Source organism: Temnothorax nylanderi, unplaced genomic scaffold (genome assembly GCF_030848795.1).
Source record: "Temnothorax nylanderi isolate EJ_2023f unplaced genomic scaffold, tnyl_v1.0 TNYL_tig1252_pilon, whole genome shotgun sequence".
NCBI lineage: Eukaryota > Metazoa > Arthropoda > Insecta > Hymenoptera > Formicidae > Temnothorax > Temnothorax nylanderi.
In genome coordinates this window covers 3,130-18,375 of record NW_027250314.1, presented here as the reverse complement: position 1 = coordinate 18,375, position 15,246 = coordinate 3,130, and the positions used below count along the sequence as shown (strand labels likewise).

Sequence of the window (15,246 nt, the reverse complement as noted above, 5' to 3'; positions counted from 1 at the left end):
CGGGAAGTCGTGTATCGGGGCACTGCCCTTCTGAGGATTTTCGGGACGACAATCTAGGAAGAAGGGGGGCAGTGTTGCACCCGTGCTGGAACACCCGTTGCGCGCGGAACTTCGCTCACGAGAAGCCTGAACTTCGCTCACAAGTAGCTTCAAGCCGAAGCGCGTTCCCTAACGACGGGATGTATTGATCTGTGTAATAACAACGACTGTCAGATCTACGGGGAGACTCGGATCGTTCGGACGTGTTCTCCACCTGAAACGCTTGTACAGAGTTTCTAATAAACCCTTGAGTTCCTTTCCTAATAAAGTGTTGTCTCTCTTTTCACGCGAGCCCGGGAGTGCGCGGAGCGAACGCAAGTGTCTCTGAGATAGCGGAGCGCAGCGCAACAATACATATACATGTGATTGTAGATATGGATATGTGGGGGAGAATGCGTGTGTATGTATGTATGTGTACATACACACAAAACTTGTGATACTACTACAAGTACCGCATACTTAAATTAATGATTGCATGTAATGTATAAATTAACATTATATATAATATTTTAATTAATTAAACTGTTTTGATTGTAACATGAGAAATTATTTTTAAAATATTTCAACTTATTTCTAAGTGTATGTATTTATGTACGTTGCATGGCTGTTGTATTAGTTGAAAATTTATCACATACATGTGAAAAATGGTCAATTTTACAGATATAGTCAGCTTCAAGTAACACATTCATTTGTATCTGCAATGCAAGCCATTGACAAAAATTTTATTCCCTCACAATACAAATATATTTATAGTATGTTACAACAAAAAAATATATTACAAAATAGATAATTATATTTACTAAAGTATCTCCAATATCATTTTTAAGTTATAATTGATATATATATATATATATATATATATTAGGGTGATTCAAAAAAACCTTTTTGTATTTTTCGCGATACACCCCAAAATATCAAAGCTTACCTAAAAAAAGAATTTTCTTCAAAAGGGGAGCAAAATCGAACAAGTTTTAGAGGTCGCTACCAGCGATTTTCAATATTTTCGATTAAAAAATCGGTTTTTTTTTCAAATATTCAAAATTGCATAACTTTTCGAGTTTTAATGATAGAGGCATGAAATTTTCAGAGAATCTTCGTCAATTTATGTAGTTTATGAATATTGAGTTAAAAAATTTATTTTCGGAAACAATTTTTTTACGTTTCTTTTGTTTATAATAAAAAAATAATTGTCTATAACTAATAGGCGCCAGCGATCTGGGATTTGGTTTTGATTTTAAATTACATCTGGGTAATCCAAAAACACATTTCAATAATCAAATGCTTGAACATCGGTGAATTTGTTGCTAAAAATTTGTTTAAACAACAAATTCAAAAAACCACGTTACCCGTAATGTAGAAATAATGCATGTTATAATCTTTATTTAGGTGTCTGTATTGCATTCCAACTTTTGTTGTTAAATTTAAGTTGATAGAATAATAAATTATCCAAATGCTACATATTCATTGAATGAAAATAAATTTTTTAACTCAATATTCATAAACTACATGAATTGACGAAGATTCCCTGAAAATTTCATGCCTCTATCATTAAAACTCGAAAAGTTATGCAATTTTAAATATTTGAAAAAAAAAACCGATTTTTTAATTGAAAATATTGAAAATCGCTGGTAGCGACCTCTAAAACTTGTTCGATTTTGCTCCCCTTTTGAGGAAAATTCTTTTTTAGGTAAGCTTTGATATTTTGGGGTGTATCGCGAAAAATACAAAAAGAAGGTTTTTTTGAATCACCCTATTGAATATGTAGCATTTGGATAATTTATTATCCCTTACGGAAAGAAAACTACAGCCAGTAAATATTACACTTGTGTAGTTACTACAGGACCACCTGTAGTTATCACAGAAAGGAACACAATAATCTGTAGTTATTACACGCTGTAATTACTTAGTGCGTGAAATCCCTGTAATATGGAATACACGTCTAATCATGAAGGGTGAAATCCACTACACGTGTAATCCACTATATATGTAATATACTACACGTGTGGTAAGTGACTTGTGTAGTAGACTACACGTGTAATCCATTATATGTGTAATATACTACACGTGTGGTAAGTGACTTGTGTAGTAGACTACACATGTAATCTACAAAATGTGTAATACACTACTACACATGTGTATTAAACGTAATGCTACCAGTAATCCATAAAATTTGAAATAGCGAGTCTTATCATATATGGAGGGGTAAAAACCACAGTGGTGTAAGTCAAATTTTTAAAAATCTTTTCTCGTGTGCATAGATGCAATTTATATATTGTACAGATTGCATCTATGCACACGAGAAAATATTTTTAAAAATTTGAGTTACACGACTGTGGTTTTTACCCCTCCACCTCCATATATAGTATACTTTTACTTCAATGCAGCTGTATATATATAAATTATTTCTATAAATATTGTTTGAAATTTATTAGATTTAATGTATCACTTTTTAACCACATTTTATTATTTTTTAATTTCATATTTTATAAGTAACTAGCTGATTACCCGGGCTTCGCCCCGGAGAACATATGTAATAAGACACACAAATAGTCTCTCTCTCTCTCTCTCTCTCTCTCTCTCTCTCTCTCTCTCTCTCTCTCTCTCTCTCTCTCTCTCTCTCTCTCTCTCTCTCTCTCTCTCTCTCTCTCTCTCTCTCTCTCTCTCTCTCTCTCTCTCTCTCTCTCTCTCTCTCTCTCTCTCTCTCTCTCTCTCTCTCTCCCCTCTCTCTCCCCTCTCTCTCCCTCTCTCTCCCTCTCTCTCCCTCTCTCCCTCTCCCTCTCCCTCTCCCTCTCTCTCTCTCCCTCTCTCTCTCCCTCTCTCTCTCTCTCCCTCCTCTCTCTCTCCCTCTCTCTCTATCTCTCTCCCTCCCTCTCTCTCTCCCTCTCTCCTCTCTCTCCCTCTCTCTCTCTCCTCAAGAGTCTTCTCAGGGCGTATTTGTTGGCGGGTGAGGTTTGCATGATATCGATTGCTGGGCGGGGCTTTTGATGGCGTTTTCCCTGTTATCGGCTTGTAAGTTGTGCAGCGTCTTATTATTCTTAGTATTAGTTTTAGTTTTATTCTACTTACGTTGTTCCTATTTTTAAGTTGCGTTAGTTCTAGTCCTTTTACAGCGTATACTGTTATAATAAGCTACTGGTTGTGCTCTACACTTAACCGATTTGTGTAAGAGAGAGCATGCACATTTTGCTTTCTTTTTGTATTGTTAATATTTGCCCTATAGTTTTTTCTTGGGCATAATAAATTTAATCTATCTATCTATCTATCTCCCTCTCTCTCTCCCTCTCTCTCTCTCCCTCTCTCTCTCCCTCTACCCCTACTTCATGTATAATTCTTTGAAATTCAATCAATTATTTCCCAAAAAATTGGAAAAATTATAAAAACCGGTTTCCAAAAAGATCAATAACAAAAATAGTACACTTTATAGCACTTCCCGGAAAATTCTACCCCTACTTCATATACAATTCTTTAAGATTCGGTCAATTAATTCCCGAAAAATTGAAAAAATTTTGGTACCGGCTTCCAAAAAGATCGGTAACGAAAAATTATACACTTTATAGCACTCCCCGGAAAATTCTACCCCTGTTTAATCTATAATTCTTTGAGATTCGGTCAATTATTTCCCGAAAAATTAGAAGAATTGGAAAAACCGGTTTCCAGAAAATCGGTAACAAAAAACTATACACATAGTGGCACTCCCCGGAAAATTCTACCCCTATTTCATATACTTTTGGTAGAAATTTGATCTATAATTCTTTGAGATTCGGTCAATTATTTCACAAAAAATTAGAAAAATTAAAAAAACCGGTTTCCAGGAAATCGGTAACGAAAAACTATACACTCTATAACACTCCCCGGGAAATTCTACCCCTATTTCATATACTTTTGGTAAAAATTCGGTCGAATAGTTCAAGAGTGTATAAAGGACATACATACATACATACATACATACATACATTTATATATATACTAGATGCTTGCCCCGCGCTTCGCGCGGGCCCTAAATCTATTACTCTAAAAAATTCGGTAACAAATAATTATACACTTTTTAGTATTTATACATTTTGGATGCTTGCCCCGCGCTTCGCGCGGGCCCTAAATCTATTACTCTAAAAAATTCGGTAACAAATAATTATACACTTTTTAGTATTTTTTTACATGTTAATTTACAAAATTTCTCGATATACAACATTTTTTGTATAAGTTTTTGAATTTTCCTTAATAAGATGTCCTTGATTACTAATCTCATTGACCTTAACTTTAACATTATTCCTCTTAGTTGCTCTTGAGAATGCTACATATAGTTGACCATGAGCAAATACAGAATGTGGCAAATAAATTCCAACTTTTTCTAAAGTTTGTCCTTGAGATTTATTGATTGTCATAGCAAATGCCACTCGAATAGGAAACTGTCTCCGTTTGAGTTTAAACGGTAGTTCCAATTCATTTGTAAGAAAATCAATCCTTGGTATGAAGACAATCTGACCTCGAGCAGGGCCGTTCAGAACCTCCGCATAAATAAGATTAGGTTTCAGATCGTTAACAATAAATCTTGTTCCATTGCATAGTCCTTTTTTAGTATTCAAATTCCTTAATAGTATAATTATAGCACCAATCTTTATTTTGAGTCGATGAACTGGCATCCCAGAAGGCGTTACAGAATTTAAAAATTCAGTCGGGAAATTCAATTGTTCTTGTGTATCATCATTCATGATAGAGTCAATTGAGAGATATTCCTTTTCCTGTCCTTCTATTAGATGAAGGATTTCGTCATTAATTTTGAACGTGTCTTCATTCTTTGGACAAAGGATCGCTCGATCTTGATTATCATGAATTTGTTCTATAGTGATTTTATCACCAAAAATCTCACTAATAAGAGATCCTTTTGATATAAAATCCTCAGGGATTTCAATTATATCAGGATGTAGTCCGTCCGTATTTGTCAATTTACCATCTCCTAGTTGCAACAGCCAATTTGCAAATTCTCTTTCATCTCCAGTTCTCATATTTTGTTTAAGTTTAACCTGAATTACATTTCTCCATATAGGGTTATATTTAACTGTTGACTCAATTATTGTCGTTTTTTGTGCATGAGGCACTATGGGTAAATTTTGTCTGAAATCTCCTGCAAATAGAATAACTTTTCCTCCAAATGGTTGTGATTTCTTCATCAGATCCTTGAGAAGTTTGTCAACTGCTGTTAAGGCATGTCCTACAGTCATACTTACCTCATCCCATATGATGAGTTTTGCAGATATCAGTTCTCGTGCAACTTTTGAGTTTCCTCTGATATTTGATTTCGCACCATCATCAATTGGGATGGTAAGCTTAAAAAGGGAGTGATAAGTTCTTCCTCCCTTTAGAAGTGTTGCAGCAATGCCAGTTGATGCACATGAAAGAACTTCTTCGTTTCTTCCTCGTATAACACTCATAAATGCGTTGAACAGGTAAGTTTTACCACTACCTGCAAATCCGTCTATACAAAATAACCGCTGTGGTTCATTTTCATTATCAATTGCTCGCATTACTAAATCGTATACGTACTTTTGCTCAACATTTAGTGTCGATATTAAATATTCACCACGTCTTTTTTCCTCATCTACATTATATTCTATGACATCAATATTTACTGGATTTGGATTTGGCAATTTGAAATTATCACAACTACTTCCATTATTTTTCAGAATCTCTTGTATATGATTCAAAGCCATATTTTCTGGATTGACAACATTGTTGTATACAAAGTCTTCAATCATATATTCTTTGTATTTATTCCAAAGTGTCGGTACATCAGTTGGAGTTCCAAAGATGCAAATATAGGTAAATAGCTCTCGAAGTTGTGCAGGCATATGGGATCCTGTCGCTTCCTCTATTGTTTTTTCCCAAAGATCATCAGCTTCTACCAAATTCTTTGCAATTGCCGCATCTTTGAACGTCTCATAAAGAACGCCATTTACAGTTCTCATATCCTCAAAACATTTTGCTCCTTTTACATGCAGAAGTAGAAGGCGAAGATAAAATCTCTCAGTGTCTTTGATGCTCACTGTATAAAGCCTTGAAATTATTTTTTCAGCACCTTTTTTGCGTAGCTTCCACTTAGTTTCTTTCTTTTCATAAATATAATGTGAAGGAATATCTGTGTAAAGAAAATGTACCGCATTTTCATCAGATTGATTCAATTTAAACCATGCAGTCAGTGTAGTATCTCTGTTGAGCTCTCTTTGAGCAGCTTGCTCTTCATTTCCCGCTCTGAAATAAACCATTTGACGATTAGGTAAATGGACTGCCAGTCTTATTACTGTATGAGACTTCATGAATAGATCATATCCATTAAGTCTCCACATTGCTTCTGGAGCACTAACATATCTTGCATCCATGAATGAGTTAACTTCATCTACTGTGATGAGCCTTGTGCCATCTCGTGTTTGCACTTCAATTGCGGCACAGTCAAATCCTTTGTGAATGTACTTATATAAGTATTTTACGCTCTTCACTGATGAACATATTTCTAAATTGATATGTCGATCATATTTCATGATTAAATATGGCGAATATGGCACCACCCATCGATTGTCAATTTCTTTGCCTCTGACAATGTATTTTTTCCCAGTATTCCTTCGTTGATACATGGGATATCCATTCACGTTAGCATTTGTTTCGTTTCGAAACTCTTTTGGAAAGCCTTTTGAGCATTTTCCATCGTCACCAGTGCAAGGATATCCCTGAGATTGGTTACCGCAAGGACCATGAATCATGTGTTTCAGAACTTTTTCATTAAGTTCTGGATATCTTTCTTCGTCCGGAATTTCAGCCCATACCATCATGTCAATAACTTCTGAAAGTCGAGGCTTATCTTCATCACTCAACATTGCAAGTAAATGCAAATGTGGAAGTCCTCTTTTTTGGAACTCAATGACGCCTGCATAGGCTATAATATTTCCAAAAATTCCATTTTGGATTAGATCCTTCATAATCTCTTTGACATCCAAGCTGAATGTTTTAGCTATCAAATCAGGTCGATACTCTAATGGGCATCCATCAAGGTTTTCCTTAATTGCAGGGCATTGAGGATTGCAAGTCATCGTAAGAAAAATGTCTGGTTTACCAAATTTTCTAACTAAAGACATAGCATCTTGGTACCTTTCTTGCATGTTCCTTGGACTACCCATAAATGAGGATGGTAATATTACAGGTATACCTACTGTAATTCCTTCGTTTTGTGTTAGATTATCAAGGTGATCCATTAACCCTGAATAAAGTTCAGCTCTTAATTGAGGCTGATTCAATTTAATGTAATTAAGCCTATTTGCTTCAGTTTTCATATAGGCATCAAGTATAAATTGGCATCTCAATTTGCCTGCTCTTTGAAGTTGGCTAAATTCTGCTCTTGGTGCCAGCAAGTGAGCATAATAGTCCATTTGCGTTACTTTGAATCCTGGATACTGAGGATTATGAGATTTCAATTCTGAATGCCATCCATCATTACCATATGGATATAATAAAGGATAACACATTGGGTCACATTTTTTATCCAGAATTGAAATTTGTTGGACATCGTTCGAATTTTTGTTATAAATTCGAATGTCTCTCTCAAATGGAGGCTCACCATCAATATTCTGAAAGACCACGGCTATTTCATTAGCTCGTGGAGCATTATATCTTCTTTGATCATGTTTAGGATCATTTCGGAAGCACAACATCAAGTTTGGAGTTTGAATGCCTCTCGGATTAAGATCTTGTTCAACTTGACGCATCATCTTAAAAGTCTTTGCAAATTCATTGCATTGGATCATGAAACATGATAAATCTCTCATCATTGCTGGATCACACCTTTGGTTGGCTTCGTTATTCATTCTATGATGAATAGCTTCTTCCGTATCCAAGAAGTAAAGCTGTGCATATCGTGGGGGTTGCCCATCATCTGGACGCATTGCTATCGAGGTCAAATGATGATATTGCCCATGAATCTTCAAGCAATAAGGAGCATGGTTCACTACATCCAAGGGATTCCTATTACCTGGGGCACCCATTGAAGCCATAGCTAAAGCACTGTTATATGAACGAATATTATCCATAAAATTCTTAGATGAAGCATCATTTCCCATGAATAATTTTTTTAGAAATTCTGGAAAATTTATTTGTTTTAATTGAAGTTTCCCCTTTTGACAACAATATGTAAATTTTCCATCTTTAGGTTTTTCACATATAAAGTTTAACGATTTACAAAATTGGCATTCGACATTCATTTGGCCAAGTGTATGAACAGGCACATTCATTTCATGATCCTTCATAATTAGCGCAATATGGTGATTCAGTTGTTTGGCTTGGCACCTTCTCTGAACATGTCTCTGGGCATCAGCTTCAAGTCGTTGAAATCTTGTCTCTACATTTTCCTGTGACCTCTGCATAGCATTTCTCTTGGCATTAGCTTCCAGTCGTTGAAATCTTGTCTCTACATTTTCCTGTGCCCTTTGCATAGCATTTCTCTGGGCATTAGCTTCCAGTCGTTGAGATCTTGTCTCTACATTTTCCTGTGCCCTCTGCATAGCATTTATCTGGGCATTAGCTTCCAGTCGTTGAGATCTTGTCTCTACATTTTCCTGTGCCCTCTGCATAGCATTTCTCTGTGCATTAGCTTCCAGTCGTTGAGATCTTGTCTCTACATTTTCCTGTGCCCTCTGCATAGCATTTCTCTGGGCATTAGCTTCCAGTCGTTGAGATCTTGTCTCTACATTTTCCTGTGCCCTCTGCATAGCATTTCTCTGGGCATTAGCTTCCAATCGTTGAGATCTTGTCTCTACATTTTCCTGTGCCCTCTGCATAGCATTTCTCTGGGCATTAGCTTCTAATCTCTTAGTCTTTTCCTCCAAAATCTCATTTTTTCGCATTTGTCTTAATCGTCTGCTTTCATGACTCACTTTACTCAAATTTGCGCATTTTCTCTTTCGAGGCATTTTGTATAATTAAATTTACTTGTTCTTTAAATATTGAACGCTGAAATTTGTATACTTGAACGTACAATCTCGAAAAATTTATTTTAAATTTACTTGTTCGAACTGGAATACCGTAGGGTACTTTAAATAGAGAAGGGTAAAATTCAAATTTGATTGTACTTGAACGTACAATCGCGAAAAATTTATTTTAAATTTAATTATTCTTTAAATACTATACGCTAAAATTTGTCTACTCGGACGTACAATTGCGAAAAATTTACTGTATAATTAAGACTTACTTGTTCTTCTCTCTTTCTAATTTTCGATATTTTTCTTACTATTATTCTTACTATCTTATGTTCTCATATTATCACATTTGCTTAATCCTTTATTTCTTTTTTCTGTTGTGTTCTTTCTGTTTCCATTCTATCTCTCTTACTTATCTATATTCTGTTCAATATATGTATCTATATATATAAGTACCGTCGTCAATATATTGCATTTTCGTATATAATTCATATTATTACTCACATATCTAAATATAAATTTATAAAATTTGTATAATTTTATCTATTATTATAAGTTCAGTTTTCTTGTTTAAAATTAAATATCTGTGAAAGGAAAAATATATAATTAAACTTATATAAATAAGAGATAAGAAAGACAGAACCAAACAAAAAACAAAAAATCAATCTGTATAATCTATCTCTTATATCTATACATAAATTTTTAATTTGTATAATATTGTATAAATTTTTTATTGCAACATATATATTGATCTATCGCTTTCAGTGAATTTATTAACTTATAATAATAGATAAAATATATTACAATATAAAACAATAAACCACAATAAATAATTTCATAGTAAAGATTAAAATTAACATTAAAAGTGGTAGCCAATGTATATGTTATTATAAAAAGGATATTTCTAACATCCTTTTTAAACACGGCCTTTTTAAGATTGGAATAATTATTATCTATATTATTATATAAAATCCTTACGGGTGGTGTATGTTTGTGCGTTTTTAACTTAAAAACTATTGTACCGAATTTTTACCACAAATATATGAAATAGGGGTAGAATTTTCTGGAAAGTGCTATAGGGTATATAGTTTTTCGTTACCGATTTTCTGGAAACTAATTTTTTTAATTCTTTATTTTTTAAATATTAAAATAATTAAAGAAATCTGTTTCCAGAAAATAGATAATAAGAAACTACATACCCTATAGCACTCCCCGTAAAATTCATTTATTTGGTATATCGTTCGCAAATGTGGCATGCTTCATATGTATGTGTCAACTTGTGAAAGAGAGAGAGAGGGAGGGAGACAGAATAATTACCGTTTTCTGTCTGTATGTACGCGAACTAATAAAAGATAGAGAATGATATTAAAAGACTCGCGCCCGCTACGCGGCGCACCGTCGTATATTTTCGCATTATTGAAATTCAACATCGACCTCTATATCTAGGGCAACGACATCATTCTTTGGTTTACCCTTGAAACTTGGTGACATTTATGAGTATATGTTAGGCTCAGAAGTTCCACCTCAGAAGTTCGAGCCGAACATATACTCATAAATTTCACCAAGTTTCAAGTTAATTGGCTTCTCAAATTCAAAATTCACTCTCTTTTTCGAGTTGCTTTTTTTGAACGGTCGCTGTACAAAGATGCGAGCGAGCAATCTCAAATTTCCAAAAAAAGTTAGAGCAACCACGGACATTTTTAAAAAAATTTGGTTAATTACTCAATAATTCTTTAAAATTTCTGTTAAAAAACACTTACATTTACATTTGACATGACTGTCATATTTAATTCTCCCTTCTTTTGTAAGATATAATGGAGATATTAAGCTATTCATATATTTTTGGTAAAAATTCGATACACTAACGAATGAGATTCAGTCAATTATTTCCCGAAAAATTAGAAAAATTAGAAAAACCGGTTTCCATAAAATCGGTAACAAAAAACAATACACATTATGGCACTCCCCGGAAAATTCTACCCCAACTTCATATACTTTTAGTAAAAATTCGGTCCACTAACGAATGTGATTCGGTCAATTATTTCCCAAAAAATTTGAAAAATTAAAAGAATCGGTTTTCACAAAATCGGTAATGAAAAATTAACCACGACATTTTCATTTCCGGGAATTCTACCCCTATTTCATATACTTTTGGTAAAAATTTAGTACACTAACGAATGAGTAGTCCGCGATTATTTCTCGAAAAATTTCAAAAATTAAAAGAATCGGTTTCCACAAAATCGATAATGAAAAATTAACCACGACATTTTCATTTCCGGGAAATTCTATTATATAAAATCCTTACGGGTGGTGTGTGTTTGTGCGTTTTTAACTTAAAAACTATTGTACCGAATTTTTACCACAAATATATGAAATAGGGGTAGAATTTTCACTTTCTAGAAAGTGCTATAGGGTATATAGTTTTTCGTTACCGATTTTCTGGAAACCGATTTTTTTAATTCTTTATTTTTTAAATATTAAAATAATTAAAGAAATCTGTTTCTAGAAAATAGATAATAAAAAACTTCATACCCTATAGCACTACTCGTAAAATTCTACCCCTATTTCATATACTTGTGGCAAAAATTTGGTCCAATAGTTTTTAAGTTAAAAACGTTCAAACGTAAATTCCTTATTTCATATATTTGTGGTAAAAATTCGGTCCAATAGTTTTTAATTTGTTAACGTTCAAACACGTTCAAACATACACCACCCGTAACGATTTTATATATTAGTAACTCTTTTAATATTTAAAAAATAAAGAATTAAAAAAATCGGTTTCCAGAAAATCGGTAACGAAAAACTATATACCCTATAGCACTTTCCAGAAAATTCTACCCCTATTTCATATATTTATGTTAAAAATTCGGTCCAATAGTTTTTAAGTTGTTAACGTTCAAACATACATCACCCGTAACGATTTTATATATTAAAATTGTTTTAAATTTTAACTTTGATTTTCAATTTAAAAAATATAAATTAAGTGACTATTTTCACGTAATCTTTTCACGTATTTATTATATATCAATTTAAAAAACGGTGGTTTAAAGAATTTTTACTAATATGGATATCGAAGATTTGCCTAATGAATTTTTTCGAAATAAATTAAATTAAATTAATTTATTTTATTTCTAAATAAATTTAAATAAAAGGTTTCGATTAGCTGTATAATGTATCTATATATAATGTATATATAATTTAGTTATATATAGTGTTTTTAAATTTAGTTATACATATGGATAATAGAATGGATGAAATTTTATTGAATGCTATGTTAGCATACGAAAGAGAGCAAGCAGATATAACAAATGAAAGAGGGCAAGCAGATAATGTTCATCGGAAGACTGGGGAAAAAAGCTCTGAAAAGCATTTACTGTAAAAAAATTTAAGGATGTTTGTTATCTTTTAAAAAATATCGTTAAAAAAAATTATTCTTTGTATAGGAAGCGAAAATGTAACGAAAAAGATGAGGATATAAAATGAGGATAAAAATGAGGATAAAAATGAGGATAAAAAATAAAATTATTATTTACCTTTAAATAGAAAATAATTGAAAAATAGGAACAGGCAACATGGAAAAATCTTTACAACAGGAACAGGATAAAATAGGTTTTAACGTCAGTTTTCTTCTATAAAATTAAATATCTGTGAAAGGAAAAATATATAATTAAACTTATATAGATAAGAGATAAGAAAGACAGAACAAAAAGACAAAAAATCAATAAGATAATTAAATATGTAATAAATACATATAAATGTATATACAAAAAATGTATAATCTATCTCTTATATCTATATAAATTTTTAATTTGTATAATATTGTATAAATTTTTTATTGCAACATATATATTGATCTATCGCTTTCAGTGAATTTATTAACTTATAATAATAGATAAAATATTAGATATTTAATAGATACAACATATACATTGATCTATCGCTTTCATTGAATTTATTAACTTATAATAATAGATAAAATATATTACAATATAAAACAATAAACCACAATAAATAATTTCATAGTAAAGATTAAAATTAACATTAAAAGTGGTAGCCAATGTATATGTTATTATAAAAAGGATATTTCTAACATTCTTTTTAAACACGACCTTTTTATGAGTGAAATAATTATTATTAAAAATAAAATTATTATTTACCTTTAAATAGAAAATAATTGAAAAATAGGAACAGGCAACATGGAAAAATCTTTATAACAGGAACAGGATAAAATAGGTTTTAACGTCAGTTTTCTTCTATAAAATTAAATATCTGTGAAAGGAAAAATATATAATTAAACTTATATAGATAAGAGATAAGAAAGACAGAACAAAAAGACAAAAATCAATAAGATAATTAAATAAAAAGAAAATAAAGCAAAGAAATGAAAATGGAAAGACGTAAATTTTTTGACATATAAATTTGATGTTTAAGATACGTACCCCTTCTCTCTCTCTCTCTCTCTCTCTCTCTCTCTCTCTCTCTCTCTCTCTCTCTCTCTCTCTCTCTCTCTCTCTATCTCAGAATATGCGAATATCCGTTTTTCTTCTCTCTCCTCTTTCTGTCTTTTCCTTACAATTTGCAAATGACATATGTCACAAAATGACATATGATATGTGAAACTGTCAACTTACGAAGTTGTCTTTTTTATATGAATTTTTAATCGAGTGTTATCTTTTTTATATAAATTTTTAATCGAGTTTAATCGATAATAATTTTATACTATATTTTCAATTTACATACAATTTATATATATCGAGTTTAATCGATATTAATTTTATATTATATTTTCAATTTACATACAATTTATATATATAATATATATTTTTCATATACTTTCGATAAGGATTCGGTCCACTAACGAATGAGTAGTTCGCGTACATACATACATACATACATACATACATACAGACGACGGTACTTATATATATAAATGATGATGATGATGATGATGATAAATAATTTATATATATATATATAATATATATATATAAATATATATGTCTTTTTCTCTTTTATCAAATATTTTTTATTAAATAGGGATATATATAAATGATATATATATATATATATCATCATTTATCATCATCATCATCATCATCATCATTTATATATAATAATAATTAATATATATATATAAGTATATATAATATATATATAATTTATATATATATTATATATATAAATAAATATATAAATATATATTTATATAAATGATATCTATTATATATATCCCTATTATTATAAAAAATAAAAGAGAGAAAAGACAGAGAGAGAGAGAGAGAGAGAGAGAGAGAGAGAGAGAGAGAGAGAGAGAGAGAGAGAGAGAGAGAGAGAGAGAGAGAGAGAGAGAGAGAGAGAGAATCGAAATTATTAATCTATTACGAATACAGTTACAATTTATGTACAATTTATATTTTTTAAAAATATATAGGTTTATACATATATAAAATACACATATATAAAATTGTATAATTGTAATTTATCATTTTTAGTGTAATTTATAATTTTTTTTATGATTTTTTTCGTCATTTTCGTCCTCAGCGTCTCGTTTCCGCTTATTCTTTTTATTTTTATCATCCTCCTTCTTTTCTTTCCTCCTTTTCCTCCTTACAATTTTCTTTCTTCTCACATTCTTTTTGTGATTCACATTTTTCCTTACAATTTTCTTTCTTCTCACGTTCTTCTTGTGATCTTTCAAATTCCATCATTGCAGTTATCAGTATATCGTCATAACCATCTTCTAATGCTAAAATTTTATATATTAAAAGAAATCATATAAACAATTTAAAACATCTGTATTAACTAATTAATTATTATTCTTACTTACCATTTCTCAATTCTTCCAATTCTCTCAATCTCTCTATTGATTCTTCATTTGAATTCATTTCATTATTTACTGCTTTTATTTCTGATTTATTTTCCATGATTCTGACATTTAATATGTGAAATTAGCAACTTATTCCACTTCTTCTTTTTCTCCTTATAGACAGACGACGTAATGTACATTTTTTTTAAAAATCACGTATATTTTTTTTAAACAAAAATTGGAAATGTTTCACTCTATTTTTTCCAATTTTTTTTGGAGAAATAAGTGATTAAATCTCAAAGAAAAACTATAAAAAACTATAAAAACTATAAAAAAAAACTATACACATCATGGCACTCCCCGGAAAATTCTACCCCTACTTCATATACTTTTGGTAAAATTTCGGTCCACTAACGAATGTAATTCGGTCAATTATTTCCCGAA

The 15,246-nt window shown here is 31.3% G+C and overlaps 1 protein-coding gene across 1 annotated transcript; it reads right to left on the bottom strand.

Annotated features, from left to right (window-relative positions):
* Positions 1–4,140: 4,140 nt before the first annotated feature.
* LOC139787054 (uncharacterized) lies at positions 4,141–8,990 on the bottom strand. The gene is made up of 3 exons (XM_071726143.1): positions 8,261–8,990; positions 4,277–8,053; positions 4,141–4,145 (listed from the first exon to the last, which is right to left on the bottom strand). The coding sequence occupies exons 1-3, from the start codon at positions 8,988–8,990 to the stop codon at positions 4,141–4,143; spliced, it is 4,512 nt and encodes a 1,503-aa protein (XP_071582244.1).
* Positions 8,991–15,246: the final 6,256 nt, after the last annotated feature.

Coding starts and splice junctions, on each gene's coding strand:
- LOC139787054 (XM_071726143.1), bottom strand. CDS start 8,990: ATGCCTCGAAAGAGAAAATGCGCAAATTTGAGTAAAGTGAGTCATGAA. Junction 8,054..8,260: donor GAATGTCGAATGCCAATTTT/GTAAATCGTTAA, acceptor TGGGTGCCCCAG/GTAATAGGAATCCCTTGGAT.